Genomic DNA, 23803 nt, shown 5'->3' on the forward strand with positions numbered 1-23803 from the left:
AAATAGAAGAAGGGAGATTCTTTGAGAGATTGATCTCTGTGTCTGGCAAATACTAGGGTAAGAGAAACTTTTGGGAAAGTTTATTTTGGTAGATGAATTACCTACAATGTTGCTCGAGGTGCTGTGTGTATACTGGGTTAGGTGGTCTTCATGTGGGGGTACACACTGCAAGTGTCTCCTTCACTGGCAGGAGCCTCTCAGACATCTGCTTGCAAAGAAAAAAAACTACTTTATGGTATATGCATAAAGTCTGATGTATGTACAAATTTTATCAATCAGTTCCCAAAGTGCTTGAAAACTAAACAAAATTGGCTTAGTAAGACCAGTAAAACCAGTGTCTTACAAACAGTGACCTAAGGGGTTTCCTGGCAGTTCATAAATCTCAGCTGATAACCGAGGAATAATAGCACCAGCAAACTGCTTTTCAAACCAAACAGTTTCTGTTGTTCTTTATCTTCAGCTGGCATTCAGTAACTGAGCAATCACTCACATCACAGAGGCTGTTTTGTCAGGTGTCAGTGCAGCTATTTGTTTATGTCGCCTATGCAAATGCAGTTGACACTTGGGGTTTCCTTCAACACATGGAGCTACACAACCAGAATAGAAAGACCTAAGTTAATTTCTCTTTGCATTTCATCACCAGCCCTCCAAAACTCTTTTGGTAGCTAAAGGTTTAGGTATTTCTGGAACAGCACAAGCCTTCCCCATGGTTTGACCAAGTTATTTTTGCTGGCTAATGCCAGTCATGAAGTCTGGGAAGTAGTTATTTTCCGAGCAAAAGAAGTTATTTTTGTGATGCAGAATTTGTAATTCGATGTTATATTGGTGGGTTCTTTTAATAGAGCACTTAAAATGCCTTTGTGTGTCATCCCAGCCCACCCCTCCAAGGGCACAGTGCTAGTTTGTTAGTCTGTTGCTCTGTCTTCTGCCTGCAGTGGATTTCTATCTTCAGATCTGCGGGCACTTAAAAGCCAGGGTAGCAAAAATCTGGGAACTCCAGGTTTTGTGGGAAAACACAGAACGAGCGCACACCCCTGAGGCCGCTCTGCCTTGGCCACCGCAGGGGCACCGCAGCGGTCTGTGGGGGCCTTGATGCCCCCAAGTCCTATGTGGGCGCTGCACAACGGCAGAGCCAGCATGTGAGGGTGAAACACTGCTCCATGAAGGCACCTCGCGAGGCCTGGGTGCCCCTCTGGCCTTAGGATTTCGCCTCACCTCAAACACCAGCGCCAAGGAAAGCAAGGCACGGGGTTACACGAGAGAGTCTCCTCAGAGGCTCGGATCTGAGCAGGTACCAGCGACGATTACCCCGTACCCCATGCCCCCTGTCTGTCGCTGCTGCCCCGCCCTTCCCGCTCCAACACGAACTGAGTCACCACCAGCGACTGCCGCCAGGGGGCGCGGTCGCGGTCGCGGCCCCGCCCCCGAGGCCCGCCCACCCGAGGAGCGAAGATCGGGCACGCCCCGTGCTGGTCGCATCCCACCTCCGCTCTTCGCCCCACCCTGTCCCGTCCCTCAGGGCCACGTCATTTGGTCTCCGCGACCGGAAGTGACGACAGCCCGCCTGGCGGCCAATCGTCGCCTTGCATGTGGCGGGGTGAGAGGTAAAAGATCAGGAGGGGCGGCAGGAAGATGGCTGTGCTTGCGGAGGTTGCCGGGCGGGAGATGCGGACTCAGTGAAAGGATGGCGGCGTTGACGACGAGACGGGCGGCGCGCTGCGGTTGAGGCACCCCCCCGGCCCGCTCCGCACGGCGGCTCTCGCGGCACTGCCCCGCTCGCTCCTGTCGGTTGGCGGCAGCGGCGGCGTCGCCGCCCCGCACCGCGCGCGCCCTCCATGAGCGGGGCGGGCGGGCTGGCGTGGCGCGCGCTGCACGCCTTGCTGCGCGCCCTGCTCTTCGTGCAGCGCGTGCTGCTCGCCTGCCTGCGCGGCCGCGCCGTCCCCGGGCCCCACGCCTGGCTCTGGCGCCGCGCCGCCTCCGCCGCCGCCTCTTGCGCCCTGCTGGCGCCCGCTGCCGGGGCTTTCGCCTTCCGCACGGCGGGAGCGGCGCGGCGGCGGCGGCCCGGGGCCGCGGCGCAAGTACGGCAGCGGTGGCGCTTGGACGGGCGGACCCTGCAGAAGCTGCCGGTGCACATGGGGCTGGTGGTGACCGAGGAGGAGCCGAGCTACGCGGACATGGCCAGTCTGGTGGTGTGGTGCATGGCAGTGGGCATCTCTTATGTCAGCGTCTACGACCATAATGGTGAGCGGGGGGGCGGAGGGACGGGGTGGGAGGGGGTGGAGGTGCCCCGAGTACCGGCGCGGGCGGTGGCCTCCTTGGGCAGCGCTCTCTGGCAGCCGGCGCCGCCTGGACCCGCTGCGCCACCGGCACTGCTGGGAGGCTTTTCTCTACCGGGGTCTTCCCGAACCGGGTGCCAGCCTCGCTGTTGGCGGCTCCCTTACCTTCCGCCAGAGCCAAGGTGTAAGGGCTTTGCGGCCTCTGCGGCGCCAGGCCTTGGTAAGCCTGGTGAACGTCCCAAGCGCACTCCTGCCCTGGCTCCTGTGTCGGAGTGGCCCGCTCCTGCTGCTTCATTGGCATAGGGGAAGGCGATGCGGCCTTTCTAGAGCCTTGTCCCGACCCCTGCGCTGGTAGGAGCAGCTGAGGTCAGAGCCACGGCTGGTGGTGAAGAGCTTTAGGCTGCCTGCTAGTAGGAGTTATGTCTGAACTTCCAGAAGTGGGTGAATGAGTCTAGCCACCAATTTCCATGCACTTCCTCATTTGAAGAGGTAGGATGGAAAAGTAGTTAACTTATGTGCTGTTAGTGTTATAAACTACACTGTATGGTCTGCATCTGGTATAAGGATTGGTGCTACTTGACATTTGAGTTAACTCTGAGCCAGTGCTTGTGCAAGCTTTGGTGTTTTTTCATATCTGCTATGATTTTATTCGTTGCTGGCTCTTGGGTGTGAGTCTGAACTCTCACTCTTCCACATACGTGGAACTAATCTGTCTTCCATGTACCTGTGCTTTCCTACTGAGGAGATGAAAGATATTCTTAGGTGAAGCTTTTTACTTGTCTAGTCTCAGACATCATCTCTCAACAGCCAAGAGGTGTTCAAAACAGGATTGGATGTGGCACTTGGATCCATGGTTTAGTTGTCAGGAGGTGGTAGGTATTAGGTAATAGGCTGGACTTGATCTCTGAGGTCTTTTCCAACCTGGTTGATTCTATGACTCTAAGCTAATCAATTCAGAAGGGCTAATAGTACATGAGATGGACTGTGCTCTACTGCTGCTCTCTCCAGAGGAGGAAGCTTCATGCTTAAGATAGCTTTCTTTATGCCATCAGTGGTGAGATTGTAGGAGACCAGTGTTGTGCTGTTTGAGTTGTTGAGCAACTTGTGATAGCTGTCTAGCTATGTCATGTAAATGTAACTGATTTATGCCAGGTCAGAGGTACAGAGTCACAGTGTGATTCTGAATCACACTGTTCTGTAACTCTTGAGATTTATGCCAGGTCTGAGGTACAGGCTGTAATAGTTGTCTTCTAACAGCCTTTCAGGGGAAAGCTCAGCAGTACATCCTGTATAACTATGTGGAGTCTATTGTCAAGTGTGCAATAGTGTCTGAGGTGTGCAGGCATTTCCCCGAGCATAGGCATTTGATTTTTTCAGCTTTAGTTTTTTCTAAACCCACTGCCATTAACAGTTCTATTTCCTGTCTAATTTCATGTGTGATACAAGACTCAAATGCCTTGACTTTCACTAAATTCTCTAAGCTCTTTTTAAGTCCCTGGGCTTAACACCAGTCACATAGCAGTTTAAACCGGCCATCTGTGCAGGGCTGGTGTGGAACTTGGTTGTGTTTCAGTGGGAGAGCACTTCCTCATTTGGAAGTCAAGGAATGGTATAAAATGCTTGCATAACAGCTCAAGGGCACAGGGAAAGGACAGCACCTTCAGAGAAGTCATTTATGTTGATATTTTTCTACTCTCAACTTGGAAAGCATTCAACCAGGTTAGATGCTGCAGGGCAGCAAATGTTAGTACCAAGCAAGAGTGAGAGTCTCCCTCAGCCTGAAGAGACATTTTGCTGTGCAGAATCTCTGTCAAACAAGCTAGCTGCAGTATTGCTTAATATGCTCTGTAAGTGTGCTTAGTTCCTTTTTGGATTTGTGCATTGTGCTGCACAAGTGATGTGCATGAGAACTGAACTAAGGAGCAGATCCAGCTAAGAGGCGTGTTCCTTGGTGTTCTTGGTCATTATGCAACTCTTCAACACTGAGGAAGAAGACATCAGCCAATACTTTAGGTAGCCACTGTGTCTGAGATCTTCTCTCACAGGGAGAAGCCAGTGGTAGAGTTTGAGGCCTTCATTGTGGAGATGCTACTTTGGCTTCTTCAGCACATGGAGATATTCAGTCAGATGTAAGGTTGTAAATATGATCAGAAATGACAAGCCTATGTCCTCTGAAGGGCAGTGTAGCTGAGGTAATCTTGCAGAACAGTTCTTTGTTAGGGGTTCACAAAAAAGCATCTTGGAAATTCTTTGCTGCTTTTGCCATGTATTGCTACATTCATGGTGAAGCTGCATGTTAAGAGCTCTTATCAACACCTTTAATCTGAAAATACAGCTAAGATCTTGTGACTTCAGCCAGGACTGTTTTCAGGAGGTCATTTTTCTGTTAGTCCTTTCATACCAGAACATGCTGGTTTAGTTGCTAGCTCAAATTCCCCTTTGTTGGAACACGATTGAAGGCAAATCAAGGCAGAGCAAGTAAAACATTTTAAAGAAAACATTATAAGTCAGCTCTAGAAGTCTGGCACAGGCCAGTGAAGTGAATTGCCTGCCATTACACATGTGTACTCTTCATGGGTGTTCAGTGGATTCTCTGGGGTAACAGCCACAGCTGCTCTCTGCACAGCATCTTGTCAACTCTAAGCTTTCTAAACTCACTGTGGAGAGTGAGCAAGAACTCATTCATACGACTTGTGTGCTTACTTCTGGTAGTAGCAGAGACATGGCCTTTCCTTTGTTGCTAAGCTCCTTACAGTGTCTGGATTGAGCATGAAGCATTTCCAGAGACTTCTTAAGCAGGATGTTGCTAAATCCTGTTCTGAATAATGGTGATTTCTGGAACCTCAGCAGTAACAGCAGTATAGTGAAAGCGAATAGTGTCAGGTACAGGTTGCTTGTACTGCTATCAGCAGATGAGCCTTAATTATGCCTTGCACTTGTTTTCATCTTAGGTGATGAGGCCTATTTGGAGGTGGGGAGATTCAGGCTGGATGTGAGGAGGAGGTTCTTCACCATGAGAGTGGTGAAGCCCTGGAATGGGTTGTCCAGGGAGGTGGTTGAGGCCCCATCCCTGGAGGTGTTTAAGCCCAGGCTGGATGAGGCTCTGGCCAGCCTGATGTAGTGTGGGGTGTCCCTGCCCATGGCAGGGGGGTTGGAACTAGATGATCCTTGTGGTCCCTTCCAACCCTGACTGATGCTCTGATACTATTTTCTCTTTGAGTTGCTTCAGTAAGTTTCTATGTTCACACAAATGTATTTGCTTATCAGACAGATGTTGTTCCCACTGATGATAGCAGTGGTGAAGTAGGAAACAGAAGTGCTCTGAATCTCTTAGGTACAGTGGAGTATACTTTAGTTTATTTCTTTTTCCATATTTTTTATTTGTAGTACTGAGATTCTTTTGATTGCATCAGGGAGCTGATTGCAAGAGTGGTCTTCCATAGTTGTGTTTTCTGTCAGCTTTTTGTAGAAGGCTTGAATTAACTTGTCCTTAATTGCCCTTTCTGTAGGAAGAGATGGAAGCATGAAGAAGTTCTTCAATTAAGAAGTGCCAGATAAGCTGTTTGTAGCAGTGAATTTCTGTCTCTTTAACCAAAGTACTGAATAGAAGGCTGTTTCTGTATTCTTTGGTGTCAAAGTAAGTAGCTGCATCCTGGCTGACACTATCAAGAGCAGCTGCACCAGTAACTGTAAGGGCAACTTGGCTGGAGTTGTGCTGATTCTCATGGGCAGTTACAGAGTCCAATGTGTTGGCTGTTACTTGTGGAACATAATCAGGTAATTGGCTGTCTTCTCTGAATCCATGAGGATCAGTGTGCCAGAAGAGTGGGGTGAAAGTTAAGTCTTTGCAGAATGGGAGAAGACCATAATGCAAGTAACAGTTTTTCACTGTAACAAATACATGGTGCTCTGAGTTGAAGTGCCCACAACTGACTTTTCCTTCCCCCCCCCAGAAGGCTTGGAGGCCTACAGTGGACATGTTCCTGCTGCCTCTCCTGTGTTGGGGCCCTTTTCATTCCCCTAACTTTCATTAATGTGGAGCAGAACAAAGCCATAACAACTTCAGTGCTGCTGTGTGCACCTTGGTGATAAATCCAAACAGACAAAAATGTTAGGCTTTTGATCAAGGATTTACTTCTCTGGACTTCTGTATTGCCAATCCTATTATGTGGTAGAAATCCAGGCATGCTGGCAGCCATTGTGCAATTCTGTAGGAGCAGTTAGAGTATCTTCCAGGGAGTGGAAACCTTTGGCTGGTGCTGTATACTTAAATGTTCTTCTGTTACTTTGCCACTCAGAGCTCTCAGGTGTTACTGCTGTCCCTCAAGGAAGCTTTCCTGAAAGGGAAAAGTCTAGAGGGCTTTCTAGGAGCTTGCTGAATCTTAACATTTGAGTACTTTGGGCTTCTGAATAGGTGCTTCAGGTTGAAGGTTTCTTAAAGCCCAGAGCATGATGTATTGAGAACTCTTCACCTGGGCTTAGTTTCCCAGTACCCTGCTTTAATTCTGGCTGCTTGTCACTTAACACTCTTGGAAGTGGTGAAATGCTGCAGTAAGCAAAATAAATGATTTCATTAGCCCTAAACATAGGCTTTTAGTCTCTTCCAAATTACTTGGTGCTTTAGCTGATGAAGCTGTCAAAAGTTCTAGATGCTCAGTGTGTTCACTGGAGGATATAAATGCGTTGTGGTGCTGTCTCACTGAACACTTGTGAGATACCTGCACCACGTGGCATCTGCAGTGAAACTTCAGGCTCAACAATTGTGGTGTTGAGTTGGGAAGAGCTGTGAGGCCACTTCTATTAAAAGGGTGAAGGTAATCTTCTTGGAGCTAGATAAGAGTAGTATCTCTCCTCTCAATTGCTGATGAGCTCTTGTTCCGGTACAGAATGTTCCTCCCACAGTTGCCCTTGGAGGAACTACCTGTGAGGTTTTAAGTTCTCACTTGAATTCTTCCTGTTTGCCTAACACCAGCTTAAGTGGCTTTCATGTGGGTGAAACCTAAGTGACTTCAGCCACTTTCAACCTTGGACTGTATCTTTTCTAGGCTCTTAGAACAGCCTAGCCTTAGATCTAGTGGGACTGGTGATCAACAACGTGTCTGCAGCATGTGTTGTGAACAAGATTTACCTCTACCAACAGCTCACACGTACTTGAGGGTTCAAAAAACCCCAGCAAACCCAAACCCTCCCTCTAAAAACTCAACCAATCAAGAAAACCCCACAAAACCAAATAAAACCCCCAAATTCAACCCTCCAAAACACCCTGAAGCTTTATGCCCTTTTTCTTTGAGAATTGTGATGCTTAAGTATGCATAATTCCTAAACCACTTCATTTGCTTCAATATGCACATTTGCACAGGCTGCAGAGTTCTGACTGAGCAACAGTTCTTGGGTTTTTGAAAACAAATTTGCTAATGAGGAATAATAGTGACAGTTTCATGTGTGTGTTCCATATTAGAAACAGTAGTAGGGCTGAAACTTCCCCCAATTAACAGGGACCAGCTGTTGTATTGCTAACATTTGTTAGACCTCTTGTCAAGCATTAACTTTCTATAGTGTTAAAATCATTATGTACTGGCTTTCAACTTATCATAGTATCAGTCAGGGTTGGAAGGGACCACAAGGATCAGCTAGTTCCAACCCCCCTGCCATGGGCAGGGACACCCCACACTACATCAGGCTGGCCAGAGCCTCATCCAGCCTGGGCTTAAACACCTCCAGGGACGGGGCCTCAACCACCTCCCTGGACAACCCATTCCAGGGCTTCACCACTCTCATGGGGAAGAACCTCCTCCTCACATCTAGCCTGAATCTCCCCACCTCCAGCTTCATTCCATTCCCCCTAGTCCTATCACTACCTGAGATCCTGAGAAGTCCTTCCCCAGCCTTCCTGTAGGCCCCCTTCAGATACTGGAAGGCCACAATTAGGTCACCTCGGAGCCTTCTCTTCTCCAGACTGAACAGCCCCAACTCCTTCAGTCTGTCCTCATAGGAGAGGTGCTCCAGCCCTCTGCTCATCCTTGTGGCCCTTCTCTGGACACCTTCCAGCACCTCCACATCCCTCTTGTAATAGGGGCTCCAGAACTGGAGGCAGTACTCCAGGTGGGGTCTCAGCAGGGCTGAGTAGAGGGGGAGGATCACCTCCCTTGACTGGCTGGCCACACTTCTCCTGATGCAGCCCAGGATCTGATTGGCTTTGTGGGCTGCAAGTGCACACTGAGAGCTCATGTTGAGCTGTCTAACTTATGTGGAAGACTATGGACAAAAGTGGAAGAGATGATCAAATCAAGACTTAAGTCTTGGTGCTTGTGAGCACTCAAATTCCATTAGTGAGTCGCTCTGCACTTGTACTCTTGTGGAATATCATGTGTAGATGAGCAACAGCACCCTCCAGAATTAACTTGGATATGTTTTTGAAGTTCATAGAGTGCACCTTGCAGACAAAAGGCATTTGGAGGTTCTGTAAGGGAGGGGAGTGTTTCTCTGAGCCACAGCCTGGTAAAGTAATTCTTGAAGTCCAAGGTGAATGTGGCCCATGTGCATTGCCTCTGGCAGGACATACATTGGGAGTCTCTTGTGCACCGAGATAGAACACTCTGGCTTTTAATTAGAAATAGTTGTGCTGTGTCTCTTGAGAGCTGGAATTTGCTTTAGAACAGGAGCTCAAGTATGTTTGAGCTTTTTTTCCAGCTTCCTGCAATCAAAATTACCATTGACATGTAAATGTAAAAAGCCCTTGGGGACTGCATTGACTTCTCAGAATATACAGCTTGTGAAATCCTGTCATTAGGAAATCCATGCCATTGGCCATGGCATCAGTTGCTGTGGCCTAATAGACTGATTTTTGTCTTCTGGCTCTTGCTCTGTGCTGTCTAGCTTTATTGGCCTGCAGCCTTAGTGGCAGTAAGTGATAGATTTCAACTGCAAATCTACAGCAACATGGACATTGAAGGTGTGAGTCGGTGAGACTTGGTGGTCCCATGCTGGTAGGATATTGCTGTCTCAAACTAATGCTAGCCTGCTAAGTCCAATGAAATAAGTCATAAACTGTCCCTTATGCACCTTGAAATCAAAACCAGGCTGAGTGAAAGAGGATGTAAAGCACATGAGAGTTGTTTCCAAGGTCAGCGAAATGAGTCATGTGCAGCAGCATTTGCTTTGGATCCTGATCTTACTTGTGAACTCCAGTTTGGAACTGGTGCTGACTACCTGGCTACTTTTCATCCTGCCTAGTGTCAGATCTGGTTTGTGGCACTCTTTATAGGAATTGGCTGACCATGCACCTTTTTTCTTTTAAGGTATTTTCAAGAGGAATAACTCAAGATTGATGGATGAGATTTTAAAGCAGCAGCAAGAACTCTTAGGACTTGATTGCTCCAAGTACAATGTGGAGTTTGCAAATCGAGACAAAGCTGATGAAGGTAAGGTGAACTGTGAGGGGAGGTCTGGTGTGGCTAAATACCTGTACATAAATCATAACCCTGCTTTTACTACACACATTGCTGTGTACAATGACCTTGTACTGAGTATCAGGACACATGTGACCTTCCTGGGCTAGTATTAAGCTTGTGCTGTGCATGTTTGCTGTTAACAGTGAGGTACTGCTTTCTCTTTCCCATAGTGACCATTACTGGGCAGTCTGATCTTCCCTTTAGCATGACTGGTGTGCTGTGACTCCTTTAGTACATCACTGTAGCTCCACTGCTCTCCCTGAGATAAATCCCTTTGAGGGAGTTGAAACAGCACTGGAGGAAGTGTAAGGGAACTGATGTCAAGTTAATGGTGTGGATGCTTCCACCTTCCCAAATTTATACCTCAGAGGGGAAACTGATGGTTGCCATGGTGATATGACACCAGGAAATGCTCTGATAGCAGCTCTTGCATGTAGAAGTGAAAACCAGGAATGTGTTGCAAGGTTTACTGCTTGTAGGTATGCTGACTAACACAAACAATAGAAGCTGTTCAAAAGGCAGTAAATTGCAAGAGTGTACTTACTAAAGCTGTGGAGGGATTGATTGATGCTTACAGTTCTAACTGCTACTCAATATTTAAATAGGCCTCAAATCACAACCAAAACTAACCCTTTTGTATTAAGACAATCATATATAGCTCAAAGACTTGAGAGAAGACTGCACTTCAGTCTCTAGTACATTTACCTGCATTTAAAATACTGCTGAGTTGTCTTCTACAAGAGCTGATAGGATGATGGTATCTTCTGTGCCAGTTTTCCAGTGTAAAGTCCAATGCTGTAGTACAAACTTGCATTCTAAGCAACTTTAAGGCTCTGGAATTGAAGTGGGAACACCCAACTCTCATGTTGTTTCTCTTTTATTCCTGTGAAGATTGAAATAACCAGCAGAAAATGGGGTGGAAAGCCTGTTCATGTCTTAAACTCTAGCATGCTTAGCTGTACTGCTTAAACTGGGACATTGATGTCCAGACCAAATGGATACTGAAAGTCTGCTCAGACTTGCTGATGGAAAGGAGGGTACACTTAAATCTCAGGAACCCTTTTTTCCTGGAAATTATGGAAAGCAGAGGTTTTTCTGTTCCCTTCAGAATTTTTCATTCTTATCTAGAAGGCTCCATGGTCAGAATAGACACTTTGAACACTCTGACATCTCCCCAGCTTGTAATATTAAACTGCAATTTGTCATGTCTGGGAAGCCAAATGGCATGCCTTCCACTTAGGAATAATGTGAGAGAAATAGCCTTTGACACAGGACATGCACAAATCAGTATCATTGTGGTGGCTTTGGATAGACTGGGATTTGTTTAGGTGCTCTTACAAGTCTCCTGAGAGTGTTCTTGTGGTCCTTTGCAATCAGGTTTTGCAGCTTCAAGAAACACTGTTTTGAAGTGTCTGGTTGTAACAAGGTGAAGTCTGTGTCCACACAAGTGTTTAACTCAGGCACTGCAAGCTGGGTTTAGTACATTATCTGCAGCTTTCAGCTTCAGTGGTAAGGTACCCAAGTGGTAAACTTACTACAACTAACTAATGGTTCAAGTCATGTAGTCTAAGAGCCTTACCTTGTAATAGTGTAGACAGTAGGATTGTTGTGAAATGTCCTCTTAAGTCACAGACACAGATTTTGATATGATTACCTCCCTCCTGGTTTGTGTAGCAATCTTACTAATATTGCAACTCTTGCATCAGTGTTGAAGTTCTGCTGAAAGATCATAGTATCAGTCAGGGTTGGAAGGGACCACAAGGATCATTTAGTTCCAACCGCCCTGCCATCGGCAGGGACACCCCACACTAGATCAGGCTGGCCAGAGCCTTGTCCAGCCTGGGCTTAAACACCTCTAGGGATGGGGCCTCAACCACCTCCCTGGACAACCCATTGCAGGGCTTCACCACTCTCATGGGGAAGAACTTCCTCCTCAATCTCCCCACCTCCAGCTTCATTCCATTCCCTGTAATCCTATCACTACCTGAGATCCTGAGCAGTCCTTCCCCAGCTGCCTTGTAGCCCCCTTCAGATACTGGAAGGCCACAATTAGGTCACCTTGGAGCCTTCTTTTCTCCAGACTGAACAGCCCCAACTCCTTCAGTCTGTCCTCATAGGAGAGGTGCTCCAGCCCTCTGCTCATCCTCCTGGCCCTTCTCTGGACACCTTCCAGCACCTCCAGATCCCTCTTGTAATAGGGGCTCCAGAACTGGAGGCAGTACTCCAGGTGGGGTCTCAGCAGGGCTGAGTAGAGAGGGAGGATCACCTCCCTTGACCTGCTGGCCACACTTCTCCTGATGCAGCCCAGGATCTGATTGGCTTTGTGGGCTGCAAGTGCACATTGAGAGCTCATGTTGAGCTTTTTGTCCACCAGCACCCCCAGGTCTCTCTCCTCAGGGCTGCTTTCCAGCCAGTCACTGCCCAGCCTGCCTTTGTGCCTGGGATTGCCTTGACCCAGATGCAGGATCCTGCACTTGCTCTTATTGAACCTCATGAGGTTGGCTTGTGCCCACCTCTCCAGCCTGTCAAGGTCCCTCTGGATGGCCTCCCTTCCCTCCAGCGTGTCTGCTGTACCACACAGCTTGGTGTCATCAGCAAACTTGCTGAGGGTGCACTCAATGATCCTCTGATCTTATTCAGGGAGGGCCCCAGCTTAATCATTGTCACATGGATGTCCCCAGGAGCTGGTAAAGCACCTTCCCCTTTCAAGGCAGGAGTTAGAGATTTTCCTTCCTGAGCTGCATCTTTCTGCATTGCTTCCTCCATCTCTCTGCGTGCCTGCCTCTCACTGCAGCGCCTGACAGAGGCCTGGATGACTGTTTCAAGACTGACATTCATTAAACCACTTTGCTTGTCAAAGTAGTTGCCTTAAACTTGCATTTGGTAATACAGCAAATCCAAAAAGCCTGTTACCCACCTGTGTAAGAGATGGATGAGGTGTGACTAACTGTGTAAGATGCAAAGTGAACTGCAAGTTACTCAGTCATGTCCTATGAATGTCTAAAGCACTTTCAAGCAAGCTGTATTTCTGTTGCTTTTAAACTGTGTTTTGTACTTTCAGTTTTAAATTGCCAATCTACATTGAAGGTGCTGTCTCCAGAAGATGGAAAAGCAGACATAGTAAAAGCTGCTCAGAACTTTTGTCAGTTAGTAGCACAGCAGCAAAGAAGACACACAGACCTGGATGTGAATGTGTTAGACAGCTTATTAAGTAGTAAGTATTACGTGGTCTCTGAGAAGGGAGGGGGAAGATTACTCTGTTCTAATGGGTTTGGTTTCTAGGATGTTGCTTAGAATGCATGTGTCTTGATGCTTGGTCTATCAGGGTAAGCTGTGATTATTGCTGTCAGGCTTCTGCTAAAAAAGTCTTACTGGTTTATTCCCTTTTGAGCCTTTTATTTAAGGAGAAAAGGAAAACTTTAAGCTGTTGGGGACTCTGCTTTTCAGACCATGCAGCCTCTGTGTAATGTTCTGATGAACTTTGTGAAAAGCAGTCCTGGGATCACCTGAAACCAGGCTTAAGTTAACTTCTTGCAGGTTAGCATGCTGCAAAGCTGGATATGAGCAAGTGGTCTTCTCCAGCTCTAGTTAGTGACTAAAGCTGTTACTGCTGCCTAGCTAGCACCCTGAGTGCATGTGATGGAACAATTGTTGATCTGCTGCTGTATAACCCACACTGTCTTATCTTCATTACTAACTGTCATGGGTTACTGACTCTGCACTGAGGTGCACTGCTACGTGCAGTAGCCATGAAAAGGGCAGGGCTGCTCTAATCTCACATCTGGGAGAAGTAGTTTAGAGCAAGGCTCCACTTTACCTGTGGTGCAATGGAGCTGGAGCAGTTGCTCAGCTTTCCTGGGTGATCTATGCATGTGAACTGCAGCAGTAATTAGCTTGACAGCATTCAGGTTTCATATTGCACACTTCAGCTTGGATGTCTGCAGGCACTTTATGGCTCCCATTAACTGGACTTCAGAGTGATATTTTTTTAAGTGGGTGGTCAGCTGAATTGCTCTGCAGACTGCTGGCAGTTTGGATGCTTTGATCTTAATTTCAAACTGAATTCTATCCCTCTTCTGAATCTCAAACTGAATTCTAGACCCTGTTGTCAGCCTGCTGCATGACAGCTTCCCACTAAAGGAATTACTAAGCCTGAGGAGGTTGCTTGGTCATCTGTCCTGTAACACCTCAAAGGCAATTGAAGGAAATGGCTTCTTTAAAACAGCTGCTCAATTTGTGAGGAACTGGTAACAGTTGATACCTAGGTGTGTATTTTGGCCAGTGATGGTTAAATGGAGCTTCACAAACAAGTGTTTGAGATCTTCTGTCTGTGCATTTAAGTGTCTGAATGCTAAGAGTACTAGGTCCAGTCCTAGACTGAGCAGATTTACTGTTCAGGTTATGCATTCCAGCTGAGCACAGAGAGAGGAATCTCAGACTTACCTGTCAAGGTTTTAATGGTTTGCTTAGTGGCTAATAAGCAAGGATGGTGTCTATAATTAGTCACTGTTAATTTGTTTGGCTTTCAAGTTTAGGATAGTTGGAGGTGAAGACTTAGCAGCTTTTGTGAAAGTACTGAGTGGAAGGCAAATACACTTTCTGTGCATCCTTAATGAAAAGGTATTGAGTGTCAACACCTGTGAGTTGCTGATCTATGTTGAGTGAGTTCTGGAAACCCCTCCTTGAGTAGCTGTATTTTTAGGGCTTGTCTTGGTAGTGACTTCTGTAAGTTTCCAGGGTTTTACATTTTGACTTAAAGAATTGATTATGTAGTTCTTAAACTTCCTGGTTTTACTTACATGCAGTCTAGTCCTAAAATGGTATGGTTCTAGCTTGTCATGTAGCTTTTCTTGTTCTTAATCCCTTCATGCTTTAAGTTTTCCTCATAATGTAAGAATATTTTCTTTTGAGCTAACTAGTTTTGGTTTCAGAAGAGTAGATACCAGCTGCATTATGTTATCTCTACTCACCATCTGCCTTCCCAGCAAAGGTGTTGACTATCAATTAGGGCTGTTCAAGTTGCCCTACAAAATCTACATGGAGAAGGGAAAGGTGGTGCTGTCAGCCCTACAAATTCCTCCTTGCAGAACTCCTGACCTAGAACAGATGTTGCCAGATGGCTGTCCCTTGAGAGGATGTCCTGTCCCATCTAGATCCTTTGGTCTCTCTGAGTCTACTCCCAAATGCTTCCATCTAATGTATGCTAAACTTGAAGGGTGCTAGCAGCAAACAGGGATCCTCCACATGTAAGGTATCTGTAGGATTGATGTTTCAGTAGAGGAATGGGTGCAGTAGTGTTGCATAGGCTGTCCTGACTGTAATACTACACTATACATTTTCATTTTCCTTCAGATAGGAACCAGAAGGAAATATTAGCATTAACTGGGCTCTCTGCTCTTTCCCTGTTTGAACAAGCCATTCCAGTGCTGAAGATGCTGCTGCTGAACTGGCCAGCTGAGGAGTACTCAGCTACTGAATCAGCTGATGAGTAAAGCTGTCCACTTCCTCCTGAGTCCCCACTTCTAAGTATTCACTGCTGCCCTGCAAAGCTCTCTCATACTAATGTACTAGCTGCTCAACACAAGTGGCTTTGGCTTTGTCATTTTTTTTTTTCCCCCCTTAACCTGGAGATAAGATTTGGACTCTGGCACAAGGCACTCATATCTAAATACTTCAGAAATGCACCTACTTGTGAAAATAGCTTCTTCACCTCTGGTAAAGGGATTCCTATTCTGGTAACTCATTGGGTAGGGAGGAGCTTTATCTCCAGCTTCAGTTTAAAAACCTGAATGAAGTCTGATAGGACCTTAGTTTCTTGTTCTGTTATTCCCAAGGTTCCTCTACAACCAAATATGAACTTTTAAAAGGCTCTTGACTGCCTTGGGGTTTTGTTTTGTAAACAAGTGAAAAAAGAATGGAGAAATAACCCCTGAAATTCAGAGGGAATAGCAGTATTAAACTTGATCTCTTAAAGGCAGGCATTATGCAGTGTACTCTTGCAGTTAACCTGTAGAATTAGTGGATGATGGAAGGGGTAACAAGAAATAGCATGCCATAATCATCTCTAATTGTAGCCAAGTAGGGTTATGACTGCTGGAATGCTTTTCAGATCAGCTAGGCAGGTGCATGAAGAACAGCTTACCTTTTTGGCTGTCCTTTGGGTCCTGTAATGGTCTTCATGTGTTTCTCTAATTGTTTCCCTGGAAAGCTGGACTAAGACTGCTCATTCTAAGCTCATTGCCTGTCTGCCAGTTTCAGCCTGGAGCAGCTCAGGCATGGCAGAAGTGTGTGGAAGGGAGACAGTGTCATTGGACTGCTCACTGTTGTCAACCTCATGATCAGTAGGATTCTCCCACTAGTGGAATGACAGTGGCTGGGGTTTTAAGGTATGGATCTTCACCTGGTGAAGTCCTTCAATGTTACCCAGCCCAGGGAAGGGTCATATTGTCTATTTTCAGAGTAGGGCAATATCCCCAGCATGTTTCTCACTCATCTAACCAAAAAGCTGTTACCTGCAAGACTGTCTGAAGTTTAATAGTAAGAGTTGTTGTTAAAATTATCTAGCACTATGAGACAATTAATCTGACAAGGTGTTTTTAACAACTTGTGTTCTTGATGGTCTGTGATACCAAGTTCTTATCAGTGGAATCTCCCCAGGTGTTTGAGTATTTTTGTTACTAATCCTTTTACTCTACTCAGCTGCAACTCCACATAGCTGAGTTAGGACTGTAGTAGGTATGGGGCAGGGTACAGCATGTTCTGTGCCACTAAGATCCAGTTTGCCAAGTCATAGCTAGAACAAGTCAGTCTAAACAGCAGTGTTAAGGCTTGCTTTTATTCACAATAATGGAAGTGTTCCTATCACTTCCTTACTGAACTTTTTAAAGCTACCTGCCATGAACCAGCAGTCCAGCTGGGTCTCTGTGGGCTGCCTGAGCTGCTCCCTAGTTGGTCCTGGTCAGGTGGTGCAAGACCACCCTGGCCTCAGGCTTTTGTTAGTTTGTCTTCAGGTGTCACTTGATTGAAAACATGCATTTAATTGAAAAGCAGATCCTTTAGGCTTCAGAACTAAAACATCTTCTGGTGATTTTGATCCAAACCTGCTTTGACTTGTTCTTCCAGGTACCAATGGATTTCCTGATCCTGATTTAGTCTTGAAGTTTGGTCCTGTGGACAGCACGTTAGGATTCCTTCCATGGCACATCAGACTGACAGAGATCATGTGAGTTGCCTGTAAATATTGTGAAGCAAGTTAGAGTAATGTTTAACTAACCAGGTCTTTGTGACCTGCCTTATAGAAATAGCCATGCAGAGAGATCTCTCTATACAAAGGTGTGAGGGGATTGATCTGGGGGTATTTAAAAGTGGTTGAATGAAATCTGTCAAACATTCCTAGCTGCTGCTTCAGCTACAGTTAGGCAGCAGCAAGCTTTACTCTTCAGGTTCAAGGAACAACTTCTGCCCCCTTGTAGTCTGTAGTCCAGTCTCAGTTGTGTTGGTGCTCATATGAGGTTTGAGTGGCTTACAGGTTTCTAACAGGAAAAGTGAAGGATCTAAGAGGAACAGGATCTTCTAAAATGATCTTGCTCCTAGAGTACATTCCAGCTTGAGTTGTAACTGAGCTGAATGGAGCTGCTGTGTTGAACCTGAGAGCATTTATAGGTCAATTCAATGTCTGGGCAGACCTGTGCTTCTCCAGCTTCCTCACTAGTCTGGTTTAGGGGGTGACAAGATATTAACAGTTTAGTTACTAGAGCTGAGTGACAGTAACAGCAATAACTTTGCAAGGTTACTCAGAATAGCTTGCTTTAAGCAGTGATGTTCCTGACTGGCCATACCAATCATGGTGATGATAAAAGCTCATTTAAACTCTTTAAATCTTGTGTTCTCAGTTCTTTGCCTTCCCACCTGAACGTCAGCTATGAAGACTTTTTCTCTGCCCTCCATCACTATGCAGCCTGTGAGCAACGCTGGGGAAAGTGACTTCTGGCTGAGCACATGGAGTCAGGATTTGTGTGGGAAGGAATTGATGTCTGTTTACAAGCACCTGTGACCCATAAGTCTGGTTCATAGTTCTTTCTTAATTTATCAACAAATTCAATAAAGTGTCTTACCTTTCTAGAGAGTCTGTGTGAATGAGTGAGAATCTATGGGGAGGGGGAAATTCAGATTGCTTTCATGAAACAGACAGTTATTGCAAGCAAAGCTCTTCAAAGCTGAATTACCCTCACTTGTGTGTCCAGGTGAACAAAACATGCAAGAATTAATCCTTATGAAACCTCCAGGACAACATGAATAGGAGCTCCATGCCCTGAAGGTCCTTAAGTCCAAGGAATAACTCATGCTGGTTTGTTTCTTAATTGTTTGTGGTCCAGGCATTTCAGAGCTATATTCAGATGTTTACTATATAATGTGAATTCCACAGGGGTCAGTTCTGCTAACTGAGAATAGTGACTGCTACTGTAATGATGAAGCCAGCAGTAGGTATCAAGTTCAAGAAATACTGAGAGGGTTCCTTAGAAAGAAATGGCAGCTACTCTGGTAAGTGGATGAGGCAGTCAGTGTAGCACTACCCATCATCTCTTTTGATTTAAAGACTAAAGTCAAAGGATTCCTCCAGCCCAAATGAAACTAGTTTGCACCAGGTCAGTTTTCCATAGGGAATAAGCATAAACAGTGCTGTATGTTGTCTGTATGCCTGTCTTCTCCATGAATTTCTCAAGGGAACAAGCTGGCTGAGACTCTGGCATCACTTGCTGAACAATGTGAAAAGGGACTAGATCCACTTCCATGGCTTATAGGACTTGTGCTCATGGCCCCCAACAGAGGAGTCTGCCTGAGCCTTATCTCTGGGTTTCTATTTAACAGCACATTAGAAGTGTGAATGGGAGTCTACAGCAGACAAAGGAAATGAAAGGGAGCTGCCTTCCAGTATCTCAAAACAGATCACTAAAAGGATGTGTTAGTTAAATGGTCATTCTGGAACGCCCTGTTTGAGTTACATTCCTGTACTTCTTGATGGCAAAAGTTGGACAAAGCCATGTCTGTAGAGCTGGTGTTACTGGAGACATGCATTCATCTTGCAGCCTCCTGCCCTGCAGGCTGTAGAACTATTCAGCACTTCATTCTGGAAGTGTTTCCTGGGTGTGGGGTGTTATTTTTTTTCCCTCCACCCTCAGTCTTCAAAATGAGTCTCTCCTTCAGGATAGACATGTCACTAGAAGGAAAAGCAATTGCTTTGAAAAGGGAATTGCCAGATTTTAAATGAAGGTCTGCCTCTTTGTGAAACTCTTTGAACTGTTATAGCTTGATGTGGTGTTTTAAAGCAGATTGCATATAGTCTTAGCTGCAAGGTTTTTGGTCACAAAGATCAGATTGCAGCTATAAGGTGAGAGCTGTAGTCTGTCTCACAAGTGAGAGAGGGATTTTTAATCAGTCAAGTGATTTCTTTTCATGCACAACAACAATCCATAGGTTCTGGAATGCTCAGAGTACAGTTGGCTGCCTTTTGCAGCCTGTTCTCTGCTGTTTGCCAGTTGCTCTGTTGCAGAGAAGATGAGCAATCCTGCAATGTGTCCTGAGTTTGTTTTTGTCTTTGCTATAGGAAAGTTTTCTAACTGAATGCTCACTTGCTCTTTTTGTGAGGACTGGCTAGCCTGGCGGAGGGTATCTTGAGTACTGAAGTTTTATCTGTAATATGAATTTTGTTTCCTTTCAAATGTAAGGCTGTGTTTTAAGTTACCATATGTAAGTGTTACTGTGTCACTGAAGCAGCTCTGGTGCTGGCAGTACAGATATGAAATGGGAAGAGTGTAGTTTAGTCCTCAAAAGTAATCTATTTTTGATATTTGTATCAGACTGCCAAAGAATACTTTTGAAACCTGAGCTCCCCTCAGTCCTCAAACTTCTGCATATCTCAACTAAAACTACTTGGTATGTTGGAGACAGATCTCAAGCACTTGGATGTGTCTGTGGAGGGATGCTTTAATGACACTAAAATGATTAGTTCAGCTGCATTTGATTCAACTAAATCAAATCTCCTCTGATGGCTAGTTGAACTGTGAATTAAGTGTTCCTCCTGGAATTGACGGAGCTGCACTAATTCCCATTATCACTTAGTTGGGATTGTTTTACTGTCCCTGTGTGGGCAATCTTCAGTGAGCTGTGCCAAATGCACTGTGCATATCCACAACTCAAATCTCTGAATGTATGGCATCACAGTCAGCTCCCTCTCCCCGGCTTCTTCTGTGTGAAGGTCTGTGGCATAGCGGTGACGTGCTGTATGGCTCTGGTCTCTGGGTACCTGTACATACTGTGTAAACCAGGTTTTTATGATTAGGGAATCAATTTATGGAACTTTATTATTGGAAGTTAAAAACCCTTGAATCTGTAAACCAAGAAATCAATAAAAGACTATAATCTTTCTACAGGCTATGGTGCTACATGAATGCTTCTGCAGGATTGGCTGTGGGGACGTGGCCTTGGTCACGGTGCTGCATCACTCTGGGGGAGGCCTTCAACTGGCATGGTCTTTTGTGCTGCTCTTACTGCTGTCTGTGTTGTCAGATCTGGACAAATGGGGGTTTTATCTACTACTTCCAACTTTCTAGACACTCTATCAAAAGCTTTTATAGTAAAGCATTGACTGTAAAACTACCTCTGATAGTCTGTGGAACTTGATAAACTTGTTCCTGTCTACTGAAGAGCGTGTTTCCTCTCCCTGCTGCTGAGTCACTCCGGACCCATGAGCTGGGCTGGGCCTCCTGCCAGCAGTGTGGTTTAGAATAGGGTGAAGTGGGGGTGTGGTGGTGTGGAAGAAACCTCTCCAACCAGTGCCTGTGTACTGAGCATGACTCCTCAGGGAAGGGGAAGCTTGTGTTCAGACAAGTTCTGAAAAAGCACTGGGGATTGTGGTGGGTAACAAGCTGACCAAGAGCCAGCCTCCACTCTCCCAGGTTGTGTTAGGAAGAATGTTGCTAGTAGCTCTCTTTTTGCTGAGATCACACATGGGGTGCTGAGTCCAGTTCTAGGCTTCCTTGGTACAATAGAGACATGAGTTCCATGTGGTTTAACCTAGAGGAGAGCTATGGGTGGTGGAGCAGCTTTGTGTCTGGCTGGCACACTCCAATCAGCTGTGGAAGAGTGATGGGCACAGACTAGTGAGCTTTCAGCCTCTTGCCATTCCATTTCCATTCCATAACTCTGGTATACCCTAGATGATACCAAAAATTTGGTTACCCTGTAACTCAGTGGTGTTCAAGAGGGGATTGGATGTGGCACTTGGTGCCATGGTTTAGTCAGGAGGTCTGTGCTGACAGGTTGGACTTGATGATCTTTGAGGTCTCTTCCAACTGTGGTGATTCTGTGCATGACAGTTGAATGCAGAGGAACTTACAAGGCTTTTCACTAAATTGGCTCACACTTGCCAGCATTAAACTGGCTCCTGAAAATCTGTTTGGGTGCCTCTGGTGCATTTTGAATTATCACTTGCACAGGTACAACTTGCCAGCAAAAGTTAGTGTGAAGGACCTGGATCTAGAGCAGTGTCAGGTATGGTGCTGCTGGGCTCTCCTACCTCAGCTGGTGTTTAATTAAGTCAGCAACAGTGGCTTGTGCAGTGAATCTGTGAATTCAATAACCATAAATCCTGGAGCTGTCTGTGTGGTAGAAAATTCATCTCCATGTGTCCCAGTGTAATCAAGAACCCCCATTCATGGTAGTTACTGCTCTCTCAACAAATAACTCCAGCTTCTACATAGTTTGTTTTCCCTTCCAGCAGTGCATAGTAGTTGATCTCTAGTAAAGGAACTTAATGAGATTCTGAAATAGCTGCTTTGCAGCAGGGAGTTTGGCGACACAGGCAGTAATGCAGCTGTTACGGGAAACAGGCTTACCAAGCAGCTCTTGAAACTACAGTGGTTTCTAGGGCTTGTGTTAGGAACATGCACTGAGCACCTGCAGAGCATTCATGTGCCCTGCATTGAGTGCAGACTGGTAAGCAAGCGAAATGTGAGGTAAAAGTTCTTCTGTTTAGAAGAAAGTCTGTTCTTACACACTGGCATCTCTAAATACTTCAGCAAAATGACCCAAAAAGTCACTTGCTGGTTGGACTTCCTCTATATTTCATCATTTCAGCTTGTGTGTGGAATCATAACTGGCCTGAACAGTCCTGAGTTTTGGGAAGGGGAAAAAATACCTTTTAAGCATAGATTTAACATTTTTGTTTTACCTTTAGGGTTGACAGTGTTGTGCTGTTCACTGTGTTTATTTCCTGGCACTGAGGTAGGTGTACCTCTAAAACACAATGGGTGCATGCAGATCATTTCAGCCCCTGTTTGCTGAGCTGATGTCCCAGCCACCTCATAGTGGGCTCGGCCTCACATTGCCAGTCAGGACTGTGCCACCCAGCCAGCACCTTTGGCAGGAGGAGTGCTGGGGACATGGGGACAGGTGCTCTGCTTTGGAGTGCTGGCTTGCACACTGCCATCCTCTCTGGAGTCACAGTCCTTCAGACCTCTGCTCCCTGGGCACTTTCTGGAAAGAGGTTCTCATTGCTGGCCCCAAGCACTTGACGCAACAGCAGCAGCAGCTTTGTCTCACTTCTGAGCAAGGAACTGGAGGATAAGGCCCATCCTGCTTCTTGCTGTGAAGGTTACCATTTGTCCAACTTTCACCACACCATGAATGAGTGTAAACAACTTCAGCTGTTTTTTAGGAGCTAAGGTGCTTTGATAAGCTTGAGATGCTAAATCAGATGAGTCAAAGCCTGTGTTTTAAACCCTGCACAACCTTTTCTCCCTCAGCCCTGACAAATTAAAGGGGAGAGTATGCAGTGTGTCCTCTGCTGTATGTTCATCTGTGTTAAATGATGCAAGACCTCCCTGAATTCCACTGACTCATTGCTGAGAGCCTTAGGATTATTCCTTAATTGCATGCAAAACAAAAAACCATATATATATATATTTTAGATGATGAATAATATGAAGCCTTCTAGAGACTCATTCTTCAACCTTAACTTTGAAGCGCTTCACAAATGAATGTTTAATGAAACCGTTTGCCTGGAGGTTTGTGCTGTGCTCTCTAACTGGCTGAATAGGAACACAAGCCAGGGCTCTTTCATCTCCCTGACAAGCCTTCCTGCTTTAACACAGCATGTTTTCTCCCACCAAGTGCAGCCAGGCAGTTCTCAGTACTGTTGTTTTCTAGACATACCTCCCTGGCCTGCAAAATTACTGCCGTACCTCCCCCCTAAAAAAAATCCCCCACTCCCCAGCAGAACACCCTAATGGATTGATTACACAGAAAACATTTTTTTTGTAGGGGAATGTTTAATTGGAGTAAACATGACTAGGACAAGGATTTTGTAATGTAGTTCACACTGTAAACATTAGAAGCCCTGTAGCTGATAACCAAAACATCTGTCTTACTCCTTGACTGCAGGTGGTTTGTGTAATTGTAATGGAAAATTTCTCTGAGTCAGCTGTCCAAAGCTTCCCATTAGGCTTTGTGCTCTAGAATTGTCTGAGAGTTACCACTGTTGGCAGGGTGCCTGATATTTTGTGTGAGCACAAAGGTGTCTGAAAAGATCATTTCCAAGGGGCCTTCTCCCTCATAAATCTGGCAGTGCAAGAATGGGTTTTGAGTTGTTCTGCAATTCACAGTACCCAAAGTTGAAATCCAAATAAAAATCTCCTGTTTCTATCAGGTTGGAGCAGCCTGGGCCTCCCAAAACAGTCAATCTTTGTGATGTTTCATGGAAGCATCACACTCTTTTCTCTTGCCTGCAGGCAGTGCCTGATTGGAACTCTTGTGCAGCAGCTCTAGGAAAGAGGTCACTGGCCCAGAAAAAAATGGGCAGAGAGTGAATGAAGGTGGACAAAATCTGCTTGGACAAAGGATCCACAAGAAAAAAGGTGTGCTTGGACAACCTGCAGACTTAGTGTCCCAAAAGGTGAGCTCTTGCTTTGACCTGAGGAGAACATCTCCTCTTCAAGTCTGTAGTGTTTTGCTGACCAATGTGGAGGAATCAGTTCCACCATAGCCTACTCTTTTGCAAACATCTAACAAGTAGAAAAC

General features: G+C 45.8%; 1 protein-coding gene across 1 annotated transcript; it reads left to right on the forward strand.

The window, feature by feature from the left end:
• Positions 1 to 1578: 1578 nt before the first annotated feature.
• NUS1 (NUS1 dehydrodolichyl diphosphate synthase subunit) lies at positions 1579 to 20152 on the forward strand. Its single transcript, XM_068162295.1, has 5 exons — positions 1579 to 2241; positions 9575 to 9697; positions 12789 to 12941; positions 16850 to 16949; positions 17620 to 20152. The coding sequence occupies exons 1-5, from the start codon at positions 1836 to 1838 to the stop codon at positions 17708 to 17710; spliced, it is 873 nt and encodes a 290-aa protein (XP_068018396.1). The 5' UTR covers positions 1579 to 1835; the 3' UTR covers positions 17711 to 20152.
• The last annotated feature ends 3651 nt before the right edge of the window (positions 20153 to 23803 follow it).

This window comes from Melanerpes formicivorus, unplaced genomic scaffold, assembly GCF_026170545.1.
Source record: "Melanerpes formicivorus ecotype bairdi unplaced genomic scaffold, bMelFor1.0.p_v2 SCAF_63, whole genome shotgun sequence".
Classification (NCBI taxonomy): Eukaryota; Metazoa; Chordata; class Aves; order Piciformes; family Picidae; genus Melanerpes; species Melanerpes formicivorus.